This window comes from Ranitomeya imitator, chromosome 1, assembly GCF_032444005.1.
Source record: "Ranitomeya imitator isolate aRanImi1 chromosome 1, aRanImi1.pri, whole genome shotgun sequence".
NCBI classification, from domain to species: domain Eukaryota; kingdom Metazoa; phylum Chordata; class Amphibia; order Anura; family Dendrobatidae; genus Ranitomeya; species Ranitomeya imitator.
In genome coordinates, this window is record NC_091282.1 from 293,092,012 (window position 1) to 293,111,373 (window position 19,362).

General features: G+C 43.6%; 1 protein-coding gene across 1 annotated transcript in view; it reads right to left on the reverse strand.

Annotated features, from left to right (window-relative positions):
- CDC45 (cell division cycle 45) overlaps nucleotides 1–19,362 on the reverse strand; it is a 94,501-nt gene that overhangs the window by 14,115 nt on the left and 61,024 nt on the right. Inside the window, exons 12-18 of the mRNA XM_069756502.1 lie at nucleotides 17,924–18,022; nucleotides 16,522–16,683; nucleotides 15,022–15,160; nucleotides 4,885–4,968; nucleotides 1,292–1,410; nucleotides 614–690; nucleotides 197–262 (exon numbers count right to left, since the gene is read on the reverse strand). Of these exons, the coding sequence (XP_069612603.1) occupies nucleotides 198–262; nucleotides 614–690; nucleotides 1,292–1,410; nucleotides 4,885–4,968; nucleotides 15,022–15,160; nucleotides 16,522–16,683; nucleotides 17,924–18,022 (745 nt within the window). The 3' untranslated portion in view covers nucleotide 197. The remainder of the gene's footprint in view (nucleotides 1–196; nucleotides 263–613; nucleotides 691–1,291; nucleotides 1,411–4,884; nucleotides 4,969–15,021; nucleotides 15,161–16,521; nucleotides 16,684–17,923; nucleotides 18,023–19,362) is intronic.

A 19,362-nucleotide genomic window follows, 5' to 3' on the forward strand; every position in this document is an offset into this window, starting at 1 on the left:
AAAAATCTTTTAAGTGAGAAGGTGTGTCCAAACTTTTGGTCTGTACTGTAACCAATAAACCGTTAAATAGTTGGGTAAGATATAATTATTACAATCACATGTAAATAAAACATATAAAGAATTTAGTTAAATTAAGCAATTATGGGTAAAATCTCTAACAAATTGAGAAAATATGTAAATTCTGAATTTAACATACCTTATGAGAGGAGAGAAATGAGAGCATCTAGAAATTTGCTTCGGTCTTCCGTCCTTAATTCAATTACTAAATACGATGTAAACAAAAAAGTTTTTTATCATCATTAACCTTCTTGCAACTCCTAAAGTCCAAATTCACTATGAGCTTGAAAATACATTATTAGTTATCAGATCTATTCATGTGCTCAAGAATGAAAAGCAACTTCTCCAGAAGTCAACCCCCCACTACTTCCTCTCGGCTATTTTGCTGGTAAAATTCCAACCACTCAAAACATGTTAAGAGGGACATGGGTCATACTGAACTAACAGTCTGACCTCATTAAAGCCACTGCAGCAGCTACTGTGCAGCCAGCCGCAATGCTTAATCTCAAAAGTTTGATCTAGAGCTCATAATTCATCAAGAATGGTCTTCACTCACTTGACATATCAAACTGATTGTGAAGTGTTCGAGAACTCGTACTCTCCGCAGCTTTCTCAAAGGCTCGACCAAAGAAACTAGAGATAAAAAGGTTTAAAAAAAAAAAAAAAAAAGGTACATGAGTATTCCAGTAGCATTATGCATTTATGACCTTAAAAAATCAAAACTATAAATTTAAATATTACACAAACTCAAAGCCTACAGTATAGTGTACTGAAAAGTTACTAAACCATAAAATTAGTTACAAAAAAAGAAAAATTACAGTCAGAAGACTAACATATACAATTGTTCTGTATTGAAAATGTTCATGATTAAGGATGCTTCTAAATTTAAACGTGTAGATCTACATTGTCTTTTGCAGAATGTTTTACAGGATATTCAATGTCGGAATTTTAACCTTTGTATTTTCTATTAAAAACATTTTTCTGCCCACCGTAAAGCTGGAATTTTGCCTTGCATACTGAAAAGTCCTGCATATAATGCCAGTTACTTGAGCGAGTGGTGAAGGCTGCTGCCGATTGGCTGCAGCGGTTATGTGATACAGATGTTGAGTGCAGAGGCGCAAGGCTGTTGCAGTAGGTAAGTATCTGGTGGTGGACACCCCCTTTTTTAAAAAGATAAGGAAACAATTCCTGTGTTCACAAAGGCTAATCTGTACCCCAAATAAAAGGATCTTACTTCTTTTTGTCAGAACTCTCAACTTCTGGAGGAATTCCCACCATAATCACTGTCCCCTTCTCAATATCTAGCGGAGCAGCCAAGACCAGAGGGAGAAGCTTACATCGTTTGTTTTTAGTCTAATATTAAGAAAATCAAAATAGAACAGTCATTTTTATATAGAATAGTCATTTCAGACATGGATATTACAACATATTTGATAAACCATTCATCTTTTAAAACCAAAATTGAACATCCAGGGTGTGGAGACAAACAAATATGCTAAATAGTCATTATGCGTATATATATATATATATATATATATATATATATATATATATATATATATATATATATATATATATATATATATATATATATATATATATATACACCTCTCTCCACTCCATGTCTACAATCCCCACCCCACAAACTTTCACACCCTCGCAGAAATCTTAAACATCTTGACCTACATTCATTCTCTGAATCCCTCCTACCCCTCACAGGCATAAGTTCCTTACACAATGCGGATGACGCTGCTGCTCTATATAACACCACAATAGCTGCAGCTTTGGAATCTGCTGCCCCACTTACACATACCAAAGCTCGCAAAATCAACAGACAGCCCTGGCACACCAGCCTGACCAAAGAACTGAGGCGAGCTTCCAGGGCTGCTGAGCGCAGATGGAAAAGATCCCACTCCAACGAGCACTTCATCGCATTCAAACAGTCCCTCACTACTTTCAAGACCACACTCGCCACAACTAAACAAACGTACTTCTCATCTCTCATATCCTCTCTCTCTCACAACCCTAAACAGTTATTCAACACCTTCAATTCTCTCCTCCGTCCCCCAGCACCTCCTCCCTCCCCACTTATCTCCACTGAAGACTTTGCCTCATTTTTCAAGCAGAAGATTGATAGCATTAGAGACAGTTTTGGTCAACAACCCCCAGAGCCCTTCCTCCCGACTTCCCAGCCCTCCACCTCCAAAACCAACTTCTCCACCATTACAGAAGATCAACTCTCCACTCTACTCTCAAGATCGCATCTCACCACCTGTGCACTTGACCCACTCCCATCCTACCTCATCCCAAACCTCACCAGTCTTCATCCCAACCCTAACCCATCTCTTCAACCTATCACTAACAACTGGTGTTTTCCCCTCAAGCTTTAAACATGCCTCCATCACAACTATCCTCAAAAAGCCCTCTCTTGACCCATCCTCTGTATCTAGCTATCGCCCTATATCACTTCTCCCCTATGCCTCCAAACTACTGGAACAACACATTTACCTTGAACTGTCCTCCCATCTCTCTTCTTGCTCCCTCTTTGACCGCCTACAATCTGGCTTCCGGTCACACCATTCCACCGAAACTGCCCTAACTAAAGTCACCAATGACCTCTTATCCGCCAAGAGCAAGCGACACTACTCTATCCTCCTCCTCCTCGACCTGTCGGCTGCCTTTGACACAGTGGACCATTCCCTATTATTACAAACCCTCTCATCCCTTGGCATCGCAGACTTGGCCCTATCCTGGATCTCATCATACCTAACAGACAGGACATTCAGCGTCTCCCACTCACACACCACCTCCTCACCTCGCCCCTTATCTGTCGGAGTCCCACAAGGTTCAGTTCTTGGGCCCTTGCTCTTCTCCATTTACACCTTTGGCCTGGGACAGCTCATAGACTCTCATGGCTTTCAGTATCACCTCTACATCTCTGGACCAGATATCACCTCCCTTCTAACCAGAATCCCTCAATGTCTGTCTGCTATTTCATCCTTCTCCACTAAATCTCTAAAACTTAACATGGACAAAACAGAATTCATCATCTTTCCACCATCTCACACGACCCCCCCAACGAACCTATCCATTACAGTAAATGGCTGCCCACTCTCCCCAGTCCCACAAGCTCGCTGCCTCGGGGTAATCCTTGACGCTGATCTCTCCTTCAAACCACATATCCAAGCCCTTTCCACTTCCTGCCGCTTTCAACTCAAAAATATTTCACGAATCCGTTCATTCCTCAACCATGAATCTGTAAAAACCCTAGTCCATGCCCTCATCATCTCTCGCCTTGACTACTGCAACCTCCTGCTCTGTGGCCTCCCCTCTAACACTCTCGCACCCCTCCAGTCTATTCTAAACTCTGCTGCCCGACTAATCCACCTGTCCCCCCGCTATTCCCCGGCCTCTCCCCTCTGTCAATCCCTTCACTGGCTCCCCATTGCCCAGAGACTCCACTACAAAACCCTAACCATGACATACAAAGCCATCCACAACCTGTCTCCTCCATACATCTGTGACCTCGTCTCCCGGTACTTACCTACACGCAACCTCCGATCCTCACAAGATCTCCTTCTCTACTCCCCTCTTATCTCCTCTTCTCACAATCGTATACAAGATTTCTCTCGCGTATCACCCCTACTCTGGAACCCTCTACCACAACACATCAGGCTCTCGCCTACCATCGAAACCTTCAAAAGAACCTGAAGACCCACCTCTTCAGACAAGCCTACAACCTGCAGTAACCACCGATCGACCAAACCGCTGCATGACCAGCTCTACCCTCACCTACTGTATTCTCACCCATCCCTTGTAGATTGTGAGCCTTCGCGGGCAGGGTCCTCATTCCTCCTGTACCAGTTATGACTTGTATTGTTTAAGATTATTGTACTTGTTTTTATTATGTTTACCCCTCCTCACATGTAAAGCGCCATGGAATAAATGGCGCTATAACAATAAATAATAATAATATATATATATATATATATATATATATATATATATATATATATATATATATATATATATATATATATATATATTTGTCCAAAGGGAACTTTTGAACCCTTTTCAAGTGCAATTGACAGGAGGATATCCCTCAAGATTGAAGGAAGCATGGTTTCCCAGTCAACGGAAAGAAGTCTTTAGAGTAAGCACAGCCAAGGAAAAGCTCACAATTGAAGGAGAGCAGTGCACAGCCTTAAATTGGACAGTTTTAGAAAAGAACACATTTAAAGAGCTGGAAATGCAGCAATCAGTCATGAAGTCAGGAAAGACCTCATCCTCTTTCTGACAGTAAACCGGCAATTGTCTTCCCAAGTTTATTTCAATTCAAATTCTGCTTGTCCTTCCCTCGCAGTTAGCCCAAAATTCTAATTCTTTTATGAAATAGCTTTTTACTCTTGCCCTTAACAGAACATTGAGGACAGTGTTATCTCCGTCTCCGTACCAGCCAGTCACACATTCAGCTATGTTTATTGTACTTGTATTTTGTGTTATGTATTAGGTTTGAAATAATAATAAAAATATTCGAGGTTAGAGTGAATCAGAGCCATTAACTAAACAATGGTTATATGGTCACCTAGTATCTTTGCAATAGACAGGCATAGAAAAGGGTGACTATGGTTATCAGTTTGCAAGAATGTTTGGACCTGCAAACAGTCAATGAGCGGGTTAGCTGCTGTTCAGACTACCTGACCAAAATAATATAGTCATCAAATGCTATACTCAATGTCACAGATGTGACATACATAACGTGCAAGTTAAAAATCTATAAGCCATATTTTTACATATTATTTGAAGTAACATCAAATATATACTCACAGAACTGACAAAGGATTTCAGCAAGTATTTGCAAAGCAGACTCAATGACACAGGTTTTGAAAACATCTTGACATCTGGAGTTCCCTAAACATAAAAAATAAACAAATTTTGAGCTCTGGTTAAAGATTAAAGGGCTATTAAAAAAAAATCCGTAAATTATTTTGGGTTTTTACATAGAAACTTTGTGCCCAATTCAAAGCTTTTCCGCCAGACAGCGTTGGATTGGAGTAGTTTGGGCCCACCAGAGAAAATCATTCTAAGGGCCCACCATGCTTAAGGGGTACTAGCTGCAGAGTCTTCCCTTAGTTTCCATCTAGTTAAGCACCCTTATTGGCAGCAGATAATTTTGTGTAAACAAGACAAGTGCTGCCGAGAACAATGATATTCTATAAGCACAGAAAGATTTTATTTAGACATGTGCCACATACACACAATACATACACACCAGTCACACGCTAGACACAGGATACATACACGTGACACACCCACCAGTCACACCCTAGCCACATGACACACTCACACGCCATGCAAACACCAGTCACACACTAGACACAGGATTAGAAATGAGCAGATCCCTAGATGTTCGGGTCTGGCCAAACAGTTAAAAATGAGTCCAGGTTCGGGTACCAGAACAGTACCTGGACCCCATTCATTTGAATGGGTGGCCCATACATCCAGTGTTTACCACTCTGTTAGATGCAAGACAGAGCGGCAAACACTGCTTCTGATCAGCAGTAAAATCATTACCGCCAGTCAGACAGCTGATGTTCACACGCTGTCAAATGATGCGAGCCCGCAGCTGTGATCGGAGGTATAAAGTTTACCTCCGGTTACTGGCGTCGACTAACCTCATCGAGGTTACGGCAAGTCACTTAAGCTTGTGTTCCCAGCTAGGCTCCTGAACTGTGGTGACCTTGGAGAGATGCCCACTAGCACAGTGAGAAAGTCCCACGGTGCAGAGGCGGTGAACTCACCAATGGGCTTTATCTCACTCCCCCACTCTTCTCCACACAGCCCCTGATCACCCTCTTTTTCCCCACAAAACTCATCATCCCCCCTTTTCCACACAGCCCCCTCATCACCCCCCTTCCCCTTTTCCACACAGCCCCTCATCACCCCCCCTTATCCACAAAGCTCATCATCCCTCCTTCTCCACACAGCCCCTCATCATCCCTCCTTCTCCGCACAGCCCCTTATCATCTCTCCTTCTCCACACAGCCCCTTACAAGTTACATCAAATAAATACAGTTAGGTCCATATATATTTGGACAGAGACAACATTTTTCTAATTTTGGTTTTAGACATTACCACAATGAATTTTAAACAACGCAATTCAGATGCAGTTGAAATTCAGACTTTCAGCTTTCATTTGAGGGTATCCACATTAAAATTATATGAAGGGTTTAGGAGTTTCAGCTCCTTAGCATGTGCCACCCTGTTTTCAAAGGGACCAAAAGTAATTGGACAATTGACTCCAAGGCTATTTCATGGATAGGTGTGGGCAATCCCTTCGTTATGTCATTCTCAATTAATCAGATAAAAGGCCTGGAGTTGATTTGAGGTGTGGTGCTCGCATTTGGAAGGTTTTGCTGTGAAGTAAACATGCTGTCAAAGGAGCTCTCCATGCAGGTGAAACAAGCCATCCTTAAGCTGCAAAAACAGAAAAAAACTCATCCGAGAAATTGCTACAATATTAAGAGTAGCAAAATCGACAGTTTGATACATCCTGAGAAAGAAAGAAAGCACTGGTGAACTCATCAATGCAAAAAGACATGGGCGCCCACAGAAGAGAACAATGGTGGATGATCGCAGAATAATCTCCATGGTGAAGAGAAACCCCTTCACAACAGCCAACCAAGTGAACAACACTCTCCAGGAGGTAGACGTATCAATATCCAAATCTATCATAAAGAGAAGACTGCATGAAAGTTAATACAGAGGGTTCACTACACGGTGCAAGCCACCCATAAGCATCAAGAATAAAAAGGCTAGACTGGACTTTGCTAAAAAAACATCTAAAAAAGCCATCACAGTTCTGGAAGAACATTCTTTGGACAGATTAAACCAAGATCAACCTGGGGCGTGGCCTGAACGTCCATGTGAGCGGACGTGTGACAGAGCGCTCCCGCTGCTAACGCTGAATTTATCCTGATAAGCCACAGCTGAGCGGCGATTCAAGGCGCTTACCGGCTGCAGGAGAGTCCCGGGAGTGCGGAGGTGAATAGAGGCGGACCCGAGGTCAACAAATATGACCAGAAGGAGGCAAAGAGATGCAGGAGCCGGCGAGGCTGGGACCGGCCAAGATGGCGCCGACGCCAGGGAGAAGGCGGAGAAGGACAACGCGGCATGCCAGAAGAGAATGGCGGCGGCGGCAAAGCTCCAGCAGTTTGCTAGAGTGGAGGCCGCAGGGAAAACAGGAAAAGCAGAGGAGGACGCCGGAGCAGACACAGACACAGAAGGAGAGGAGGAAAGCCCAGCAGAGGAGCAGGAGGTACAACAGGGGAGCAGGAATGGTGACATGGCGGTGGTAGTAGGGGGATCTGAAGATAAGGAGTCAGGAGTAGAGCCCACCCTTAGAGATGTTTTTGCACTGGTATCATCATGCAAACAATCCCTGACCCAGCAGCTACAGGAGGTCAAGGGGGATACAGCCCAGATAAATGCAGCCCTGCAGAAGATTGACAAACGTGTGGGGGCTGTGGAGGAAAGAGTGAGCACGGCAGAAGACCATATAGTGCAGCTGCAGAAAGCGGAGAGGAAGTTTACTCAAGCAATATCGGAGCTAGCTGCCAAAAATGAGGATCTGGAGAATAGGTCCAGAAGAAATAACATTCGTATAGTGGGTGTCCCTGAAAAAACTGAGGGGAGGAATCCCACGGAGTATATTGAAAGCTGGCTCCTTGAGACTTTTGGTGATGCAGTACTGACAAAAGTATTTGCGGTAGAAAGAGCCCACAGGGTCCCACCGAAACCACCTGTCCCTGGAGCAAGTCCCCGTACCATGCTTGCCAAAATCCTAAACTACAGAGACAGAGACATTATCCTGAGGAAGGCTAGAGACATGACGGATCTGACAATTGGAGGTCAAAGAATTGCTATTTACCCTGACTATTCCGCCCTGGTACAGAAACAACGGATGATGTTCACGGGTATCAAGAGACGGCTGAGAGAACTGGGAGTGCAATACTCCATGATGTTTCCGGCACGACAGAGTGGTAGCGTTGGATAAGATTCATTTTTTCCAGACGCCGGAGGACGCTACCCAGTGGATAGATCTTAACGCTAAAAAGCTTAAAGGGAAAGGAGATTGAAAATGTGGGGTGGGTTAGTCGGGAGGTATTTTACTTCTTTCAAAAAGGGGAAAAAGAGATGGACTGACAGTACATTGGTAATTGAAATGTGAAGGTTGGAGGGTGGAGCTGGGTATTACTCAGGGAACGCACTGGGAGTGCTGATGCGGCGGAGAAGTACGAGGGATGAAGGGGGTGCAGCATACTAAAAGTTTATTTAGTTTCTTGCAGTTGTAATTTAATACAGGTTGAATTATTTTGTTCTTCTAAGAATTGCGGCGAATTCTGTTATAAACGGTAGCGGGAGGCGGAAGGAGAAGGTTATGTTAATAAGAGTGTTCGCAATGGGTGATGGTGCCCCACTCTTGATAAGAGGCAGAATGTATAGTATTGGGGGGTGTGGGGGAGGGGGGGTAGGTGTAAGGGTGGGGAGGGAAGTTAGACAGCTCAGAACTGGGAGTAACGACATAACTAAAGATGATGAGTCACATAATAGGGGACCGCTTTAAGATATTGAGTTGGAATGTGAGAGGTCTGGCGGATAAGTCTAGGAGAGCTGCGAGCTTGCAGTATGCGAAGGATCAACGGGCTTCTATGATATGCTTGCTAGAGACGCACTTGATACAGGAGAAAGTGGACATACTGAATAGACGTTGGATACAGAAAGGGTATCATTCTACCTTTTCGACGTACTCAAGGGGTGTGTCAGTGTTGGTGCCGGTGGGAGTGCAGTATGAAGAGGTGAAAGTATGCGTGGATGCTGAGGGTCAGTATGTGGTGATACAATGTATATTGTATGGAGTGAGATTGTGTGTTGTGGCAATGTATATTCCACCTCCATATTCAAGTAAGAAGATCAGGGAGGTGTTGGAGAAGGTGGAACGATGGGAACCACTACCACTCTTAATTATTGAGGATTTGAACAATATCTGTGATGACTTTTGGGATAAAAATAAGAACACCCAGAACAGGTCGGAGGGGCACACTACAACATTTGGTACCTATGTGCGTGAAATAGGCATGATTGATCTATGGAGAGTTAGACATGTTGGGGAGAGAGGGTACTCGTGCTACTCACCGGCACATGCTACGTTATCCAGAATTGATATGGCGCTGGGTAACTGTCTGATGGACACAATGGTGGGGGAGGTGCATTATCTGCCGAGAGCTCTTTCGGATCACAGCCCAGTTGAGGTAGAGGTCAGGCTGTTGGGGACACGGACCGCAAGCGGGAGAGAATGGAAGATCCATCCTAATTGGTTACAGAGCATTGACTTGGAGGGTATAGGGAAGGAGGTGACGGAATTCTTTGCTTTAAATGATGGGAGTACAGATGCCCTAATTGTTTGGGATGCAATGAAAGCGTACCTGAGAGGGCTACTATTTAGAGACATTAGTAGGTGCAAGCGGAGGACAAGGGAGGCGGAGAGAGTGGCGGTGGAGGAGCTGAAGGCTGCAGAGGACGAGATGGTAGTGCTGGGGACTTCCGAGGCAGAGAAAAGGTTGAGAACAGCGCAAACTCGTATGGAAAAGATTCTGCTGGGAAAAGCTGAAAGGAAGCGGGAGTTTCAGAGGGTGACTTATTTTCAGGAGGGAGAAACAGTGGGACACATGCTATCGGTGGTAGCCGCTGCTCAGCGTAGTACCTCGTATGTACACTCGTTGGTTTCAGATGGGGGGAGAAGGGTATCTGAAACACCTGAAATTATAAAGGTCTTTGAGGACTTTTACACGGACTTATATTCCTCCAGGGTCAATGAGTCAGTCGGAGATACGGAGACTTTCCTTGAGAGTCTGGGTCTTCCGAAATTGAGTGAAGAGGATAGGGTGAGCCTCGATGCCCCTATCACCGAGGAGGAACTGAGTCGGGCGCTGAAGTCTATGGCCAATGGGAAGGCACCTGGGGTTGATGGGTTACCAGCCGAAATCTATAAAAGTTTGGGGGAAGTGTTGATTCCCAGATTAAAGTTAGTACTGGAGGAGGCTGGATGCCAAGGGTATCTCCCAGCATCTATGAGGGAGGCTATTATAGTGGTTATTCCGAAGGAGGATAAGGATCTGGGGAAACCTGAGTCATATCGCCCAATTTCTCTGTTAACCATCGATGTCAAACTCTTGGCCAAGGTGTTAGCTTCCCGTTTGTCCAGCGTCATTGCTAACCTTGTACATCCGGATCAGTCCGGCTTTATGCCTGACAGGTCTACAGCGGTTAATCTGCGGAGGCTGCATATGAACCTGCAGCTGAAGTCTGACAACTGTGGCCGAAGGGTTATTGCATCCCTGGATGCCCATAAGGCGTTTGACAGTGTGGAGTGGGGATATCTATGGCGGGTGTTGAAGTTTATGGGTATTGGACCGCAATTTGTGGCGTGGACTCAACTGTTATATTCACTACCAACAGCTAGAATTAGAGTGAATGAGGAACTTTCTCAGCCTATAAAGTTGGCCAGAGGTACGAGGCAGGGTTGCCCACTGTCGCCCCTTCTGTTTGCCTTAGCTGTGGAGCCACTGGCCGCCAAGATCCGACAGTCGGATGAGGTCCCTGGGTTCAGATATGGGAGTGTTGAGGAGAAGATTGCGTTATATGCAGATGACATCTTACTGTTCCTGGCGGATCCGGATGACGCCTTGAAAGGGGCTATCGAGATCATTGGGAAATTTGGAGCCTTGTCGGGACTGAGGATAAATTGGGATAAATCGGTCCTCTTTGAGGTGGATGGGGTGGAGGAGAGCAGAAGTGAACCATTGGGAGAGGGGCGGCTTAAGGTGGCATCCCTTTTCAAATACCTGGGAATATGGATCTCGATGCCAGTTACAGAGTTTTTGTATAGGAATTTGACTCCTCTCATGGGCGCCCTTAAAGCAAAAGTAGATGCGTGGAATAAATTGCACCTATCGGTGGTGGGTAGGGTTAATCTCATTAAAATGGTTCTGATGCCCAAAATACTTTACGTCCTACATAATGCGCCAGTTTGGATTCCACGGGGGAAATTTCGGCAGATTGATGCTCTTTTTAGAAGCCTGATATGGGGGAGGCGGTACCCACGTATTCGCCTGGAGACGCTTCAGCGACCCAAGGATGATGGAGGATTGGCTTTACCCAATCCTGAGTTATATTTTCTTGCAGCCCAGAGCCAGCATTTGAAGGGCTGGGCGCGGGGGGCGTCTACCAGTGCGGTACAACACTTGATGGAGAGGGTGACAAACCGACGACCGGTGGCACAGTGTCTGGAGGATGGCTCCTTGGGAGTTTTGGGGAAATTGTACCCAACTATGTTTTTGATACATAAATTATGGACCAGACTGCGACAGATTCGGGGGGTTACGGGGCTGACTAAATTTAAACCGATATGGCTTAATAATAATTTGGTTGAGTTTGCGGCTCTTGGAGTGCTGGCAGAGTGGCAGGCCAAAGGAATCCACTTGGTTGCTCAGATAATTCAACAACGAGGGTTAAAGTCCTTTTCGCAGCTGCAGGGGGAGTTTGGATTGAAACCGACTGGGGAGTATCAATATGCTCAGATGAAACACGCCTTTAAAGCTCAAAACAAGGGCGGTGGTATTGTATTCCAGAACTATGTCCTCCTGGATCTCGTGTGTGGGGAAGGGTCCACAAGGGGAGTCATTACCACCCTTTATAAGGACCTTCTGCATGCATATTTGCTAGACTTTCCTCTAAAAGCGAGAGCGAAATGGGAAAGAGATTTAGGCCCAATGGAGGATGAAACCTGGGAGTCGGTGTTGGAGTGGGTTCCACGAGTGTCACTAAGTGAGCCGTATAGACTATCGCAGCTGTACATCTTACACAGAGTCTATAAATCACCGGAAGTGTTGTATAGAGCGGGGTTGCGTGCTGACTCTGAATGCCCGAGATGTAAGACTGAGAATGCAGGAATATACCACATGATGTGGACATGTCCAAGACTGGTTGCTTTCTGGCTGGTGGTGATGAGCCGGGTGGAAGGGGCGTACAAATGCAGAGTGCCGAGAGATCCGATAGTGTGTCTACTGGGATATGTAGAGGAAATTAGAGTGGATAACACCTGGAAGATAGCAATAGCTAGGCTATTATATATGGCTAGGAAGGTAATAGCAAGGAACTGGATCAAGGAGGAGCCGCCTACAAGGGGTGAATTCCTGAAGTATGTTAAACATGGTCTCAATCTGGAAAAGGGGGTCTACAAAAGACGTGGGAAAATAGAAACGTTTGAAAAAATGTGGTCTCCGTGGCTCGAACTGGGATGAGTAGTTATGGGAAATGGGAGGATGAGGGCCTCTGAAAGGAAGAGAGTGCTAGAGGAACAAGCGGACATAAGTGAGTCAAATGGCTCAAAGAGCCATCAATACTGGTAACAAAAGTATAACTGGGAAGGAGCTGTCAGGGGAGGGGGAGGTCTGGGATTTGTTGGGATTGTTGGGGGTTTGGAAAATGTTAAAATTTTGTAATATACTGGAAAATGCATAAAATGTATTGTTCATGTTCGCTTTCAATAAAAATCTATTTAAAACAAAAAAAAAACCAAGATCAACCTCTACCAGAATGATGGAAAGAGAAAAGTATGGCGAAGGCGTGGTACAGCTCATGATGCAAAGCATACCACATCATCTGTAAAACACGGCGGAGGCAGTGTGATGGCTTGGGCATGCATGGCTGCCAGTGGGTCACTAGTGTTTATTGATGATGCGACACAGGACAGAAGCAGCCGAATGACTTCCGAGTTATTCAGAGACATACTGTGTGCTCAGATCCAGTCAAATGCAGCCAAACGGATTGGTTGTCATTTCATACTACAGATGGACAATGGCCCAAAACATAAAGCCAAAGCAACCCAGGAGTTTATTAAAGCAAAGAAGTGAAATATTCTTGAATGGCCAAGTCAGTCGCCTGATCTCAACCCAATTGAGCATGCATTTCACTTGTTAAAGACTAAACTTCAGACAGAAAGGCCCACAAACAAACAGCAACTGAAAACCACAGCAGTGAAGGCCTGGCAGAGCATCAAAAAGGAGGAAACACAGCGTCTGGTGATGTCCATGAGTTCAAGACTTCAGGCAGTCATTGCCAACAAAGGGTTTTCAACCAAGTACTAAAAATGAACATTTTATTTAAAATTATTGAATCTGTCCAATTACTTTTGGTCCCTTTAAAAACAGGGTGGCACATGTTAAGGAGCTGAAACTCCTAAACCCTTCATCCAATTTTAATGTGGATACTCTCAAATTAAAGCTGAAAGTCTGAATTTCAACTACATCTGAATTGTTTTGTTTAAAATTCATTGTGGTAATGTCTACAACCAAAATTAGAAAAATGTTGGCTCTGTCCAAATATATATGGACCTAACTGTACATCCTCTGACCACTCACACTGAATCCTGGGTCTTCATTCCTACCTGAGCAAGGGTCCATTGTGCAGACCCTCATTCTTCTCCTCACACAGTTCTATAGTGCAGCCCCCTTGGTCCTCTACTCACAGTACTCCAGCAGCCTCAGTCAGCGCAGTGCTGCTTCCAGCTGTCAGGTCATTGGTCTGATTGAGGCCCCGCCCCTTCCGGTGACATCATGCCCTCAAAAAATCAACTCCGTTCTAGGTGCTGGAAGTCTGCACTGCTCAGAACCAAGTGATGTGAGGTGAGAGCTTTCTATCACCTGCTGCTGCCGCTTCTATTGATCTCACGAGCAATGCGCAGCTAAGAGAGCGGCACCACAACATCAGTAGAAGCCGCAGCAGGTGATGAGAAAGCTCTCACCTCACATCACTTGTTACTGAGCAGTGCAGGCGGCCAGCACCGGGTATGGAATAACCCACTCACTGCTGGGTGCATGCAATCATAATACACTAAAATACAGGAGAGAGCAGGAGTCTGGTGAGGGGGATGGCCCTCTGGGGGGCGGGCCCTCCGGAGGATTCTCCGATCTCCCGGTGGGCCAGTTTGACCCTGCCACCAGAATTCTGGCCTAAAAAGCTTTGAAAAGCTTTTTCACAGGGCGTGTACTCTTCATACACACCCCCTGAGGAAGCAGGGTGAAATGTGATTTATGTCTCAGCACACGTGGGTCAGCAACACTATAAAGGTATTTTGCATTCTAATGTCTACTATTGCTGTCATTTTATAGGATATCTCACAATGATTATTATCATTGGAATTTTGAGGATATATCCACTTGCACTTTATTTTCACATCACTACATGTTCTAATAAATTAGGGAGTTTTTTTAGGCAATTTATTCTTTTTTACCATTAGTATGTATATTTAATTATTATACTTGTATACTTACCAGCAGCTCTCAGTCCCATACAGAAGAGCGCTCAACTCTGCTGCAGGTTCGTGTGTTCGCCATGAGAGAGCTGCTACCAGACCCCTCTGGCTGTGGTTTCTCTCACTGTAATCCACAGCCAGAAATCAGACATGTCTATCTTAAACTTCCCAACATCAACTGTCGGGAAGTGTCGGAAGGTCCCTACAGATGTTAGACTCTTGGCTGAACACACCAATATTAAAAAGATCGGCTGATGTTAGTTTTAGCGGTAATACTCAGTTGAACCCTGCAGGTGAGCATGGCTTTCATCTGCATGCGGTACCGTAGAATGTGAATGTATCCCAAAATTTGTGTGTGTAAATGAACAAGTGAGCAAATTAAAATCAGTCTCATTTGCCTGAAAACTGATCTGCCTGACAATTACAGCAGTTTTTAGAGCGTAAAACAGGATCTGATGAGAATTGGTTCTCATCTACATTAAATTTCGGTGGTTGTAATCGACAAACCAATTTTTATCATTTCCAGGTCCGTCAGATTGGTCAGAAAACTGTGTGAAAACTCAAAGTGGCCCTGAATGTTTGATACCAACCTCCATAAGATAACAATACAGGAAAGGGCCCTGCGATAGAATAAGATTGGTGCATATACAGCTGGCTACAGTCTGTTGAATGGCACGTAATAGCTTCTTGGAGAGCTCCAGGCCATTGTGCAGCTTATCAAGGTTGCTCCTGTAAAACAATTAAAAATGTTACAAACGATAATTTTCTCTGCTCCCAACATACAGAAACGGTTAATAATGGTGCAGTTGCCACAAATCGTTTTAGTTAAATCATTTTGGCAATTGTCACATAACCCATTATGCCTTAATCACACAGGCAGCACTTGGACACATTCTATGGGGCTATGAAATTTTTCTTTGTAATGTGTTATGTAAAAAAAAGAAGAAAAATAAAAAAGCAGCATACATATTCCACAGGTCGCTCAGGTCTGAGCAGATAGCTGTAACAGCAGTGGTCGGCACTAGCTGTGATCGCTGTTAACCATTTAGTTTGCACTGTCAATCACTGACAGTGGCATTTGATCGGCATTTGCTCCCAGCAGACCTCTGCAATGAAACCATTACCATAAAAGCTGGGGATAGCATCGTCATGTTCAACGAAATTCTAATAAAAACATAAAATTATTTTTACTTTAAAAATATAATTAATAAAAAACGCTAGAACTGCTGTTCTTTTGATCGGCACATTTCCCCAAATAAATGTAATATAAAGCAGTCAAATTGTTGGATGCACCCCAAAATTGTGCCAAAATCGTATAGCTTAGTGCTGGAGAAAAAAAAATAAAACACCTCACAGCACCATGGACAGAATAATAAAAATGTTACAAGTCACATAAAATGGTGCTAATTTTTTTTTTTTTTTTTTTGGGGGGGGGGGGGGGGAAGGGGGGGGAGGTTCAAAATGTTTTTAACCAGTGAAATATGAAACAAACACAAAAAAATATATAAAGCTGGAATTACCCGAACTGCACTGACCTGGAGAATCCCATTACCATTTCAATTCTACTATACAGTGAACTCCGAAAAAAACAAACCTCCAAAAAAAATGGCAGAATTTCACCATTCAGGCACCTTGAATTTTTTTTATGTTTTTCACTGCATTATATGGTACAAATCACCTCTGCAGAGAGGACGATGACTTGAACTCTAGTGCCATCTACTGGGGCAGCCATCCTAAAAGTCAAGATCAACCCTTTAAACGAGCCATAGGAGAAATGTTCCTCCCTATACACTATAAAATTAATGAATGTTGTTCAAACTATAACTAGTACTGCAAAAAAAGGCTCTTGGAACAATGGGAGGAAAATGAAAGCGCAAAAATGAAAAATGCCTGGAACCTGGAAAGGATTAAAAAGTAAAAAAGCATACCCTGCCGCATAGGTTTTTACGATGGTGGCCCTTGTATGGCATGGCTTTACATTCACGGCATACATTTACCAGATTCTCCACTAGATAAAGCCGGAATGCTGCAGTATAATGAAAGGATTATACCATTTTCTTCTTGGGCATAAGTGCGGTAAGATACATTACCTGGACAGGCTGTCTAAAGCCTTGATGAAGTTATCAGTCCCGTGCTCGTCTTTCTCCGTGTTTTCCAAAAGAGAAATGACAGCAAACACAATGTCAGTGGCCAGAAACCTATTCTTAAATCCAAACTGCACACTGAAGGTCTGCACCCTGATGTCCTTCATCCTGTCAGTAAAAGAACAAGGTACGTAGTTACCATTAGATTTTTAGCTCATTTTCTTCTTGCAGAAATCGCTTGCTGTTCTCAATAATATGGTCTCTGTATAATTAGGGGAATCTCAGAGTTTGGTATTCCTACAATAAACAGCGACACCTACAGGCCTGGCACTGAGCCTACATATCTAAGAGTTCAAGGACCGACTTTGTAGCTAAAGAATTTGCCACCTCTTATTTTTGTGCATTCTACACTAGGAATTGGATCAGCTACAATTCTTCGCCATCACACAAAGTACGGTAGTAGTAGCCTCGTCTTCACATTCACATGGATAAGCTTATAGCTCCCTTTTCTGGACTTAAAATTGTGGACAGAAGAGGTTACACGGCAGATCTATCAACAGCGTCTTACACACGGCTCTTTTACATTGCACAAAACTTTATGGCAGATCGTGCAAAGGGCGCCAGGTGTGCAAGAGTCTGAGATCGGGCTCAGAAATTTCATCCAGAAAAACGTCCAATTCCTATTTTTTCTAATGCACTGATGCAATTCATCCAAATATAACAAATATCATCTATGTTTGGTTTTGCTGTTATCATACTGACCTGGACAATCATGTTGTCATATTAACTTTTGTTGCCCAAAAAAAAAAATTTTTTTTTTTTTTTCTTATTTTATCCCACTTGGATTTTTTCAGCACATAAAAACAAATGGTGGGATTCAAAACTACAAATTGGCCCTCAAAAAACAAAACTCATATGGCCATGTTGACGGAAAAATACAACAAAATTACAGCTTTTGGAAAGAAGGAAGGAAAGAACTGAAAACGAAAAAATGAAAGCCGTGCATGTAAATACCCCCTGTACCCTTGTTGTATGGGTTAAGGATGAAGTTACACTGCGCAGTCAGACTGCAGTATTTGCTGCGATTTTGCAAACGTAAACGCTGAAAAGAAATGTAATATGAACGCATCATCTAAAGAAGCCCAATCATGAAGGAGGGGAATTACAACTGTTACCTCCCAGATTTGGGAGTTAGATCCCACTCTGGACACAAGATGGAAACTAAACTCCTGCTTTTATTTAGAATGATCTAGACGCTAATCTAAAGAGGTCTTGTTACTGGCGCCCCCAATCAGGGCGGCGAATCTGACAAGTGCTCCCCTCCTACCTACAGAAACCAATGTGCTGTCATGTTGTCTGACTAATGTGAATATTTAAACAAGACAAAAATAATACTAATGTCATTTACCCAAATTTGTTGGCAGATTCTTCAATCATTTCCCGCAGATTTTCCTTTAAGGAAATGTCCATGGAGTGAAACTTCTGTTTCACTTGCTTTAAAGGAAGCCTGAAAGACAGCACACAGATTTTACTTTACTTTTCAGAAGACAATGAACTAGTAAAGGGTGGAAAACGCAGATTTAAGCCTGGGAAATGCGAGAAATACCCGAGCACTCAAATGAATCAAGTGAGGCAACATAGCAAGCGGCAAAGATTGTTAAAGGGAATCTATCAGCAGGTTTTTGCTACCCCATCTAAGAGTGTGATGTAGAGGCAAACCCGGACTCCAGTGATTTGTCACTTACTGGGCTGCTTACTGTAGTTTTTGTAAAATCACAGTTTCCCCTGCCGCAGATCTACAAGTTTTCCGAATGCTGAGCTCAGAATAACCCTGCCATTACCACTGTAACATGTTTTTAGCCACTAACTACTACATTTACATAGTAACATAGTTAGTAAGGCCGAAAAAATACATTTGTCCATCCAGTTCAGCCTATATTCCATCATAATAAATCCCCAGATCTACGTCCTTCTACAGAACCTAATTGTATGATACAATATTGTTCTGCTCCAGGAAGACATCCAGGCCTCTCTTGAACCCCTCGACTGAGTTCGCCATCACCACCTCCTCAGGCAAGCAATTCCAGATTCTCACTGCCTTAACAGTAAAGAATCCTCTTCTATGTTGGTGGAAAAACCTTCTCTCCTCCAGACGCAAAGAATGCCCCCTTGTGCCCGTCACCTTCCTTGGTATAAACAGATCCTCAGCGAGATATTTGTATTGTCCCCTTATATACTTATACATGGTTATTCGATCGCCCCTCAGTCGTCTTTTTTCTAGACTAAATAATCCTAATTTCGCTAATCTATCTGGGTATTGTAGTTCTCCCATCCCCTTTATTAATTTTGTTGCCCTCCTTTGTACTCTCTCTAGTTCCATTATATCCTTCCTGAGCACCGGTGCCCAAAACTGGACACAGTACTCCATGTGCGGTCTAACTAGGGATTTGTACAGAGGCAGTATAATGCTCTCATCATGTGTATCCAGACCTCTTTTAATGCACTCCATGATCCTGTTTGCCTTGGCAGCTGCTGCCTGGCACTGGCTGCTCCAGGTAAGTTTATCATTAACTAGGATCCCCAAGTCCTTCTCCCTGTCAGATTTACCCAGTGGTTTCCCGTTCAGTGTGTAATGGTGACATTGATTCCTTCTTCCCATGTGTATAACCTTACATTTATCATTGTTAAACCTCATCTGCCACCTTTCAGCCCAAGTTTCCAACTTATCCAGATCCATCTGTAGCAGAATACTATCTTCTCTTGTATTAACTGCTTTACATAGTTTTGTATCATCTGCAAATATCGATATTTTACTGTGTAAACCTTCTACCAGATCATTAATGAATA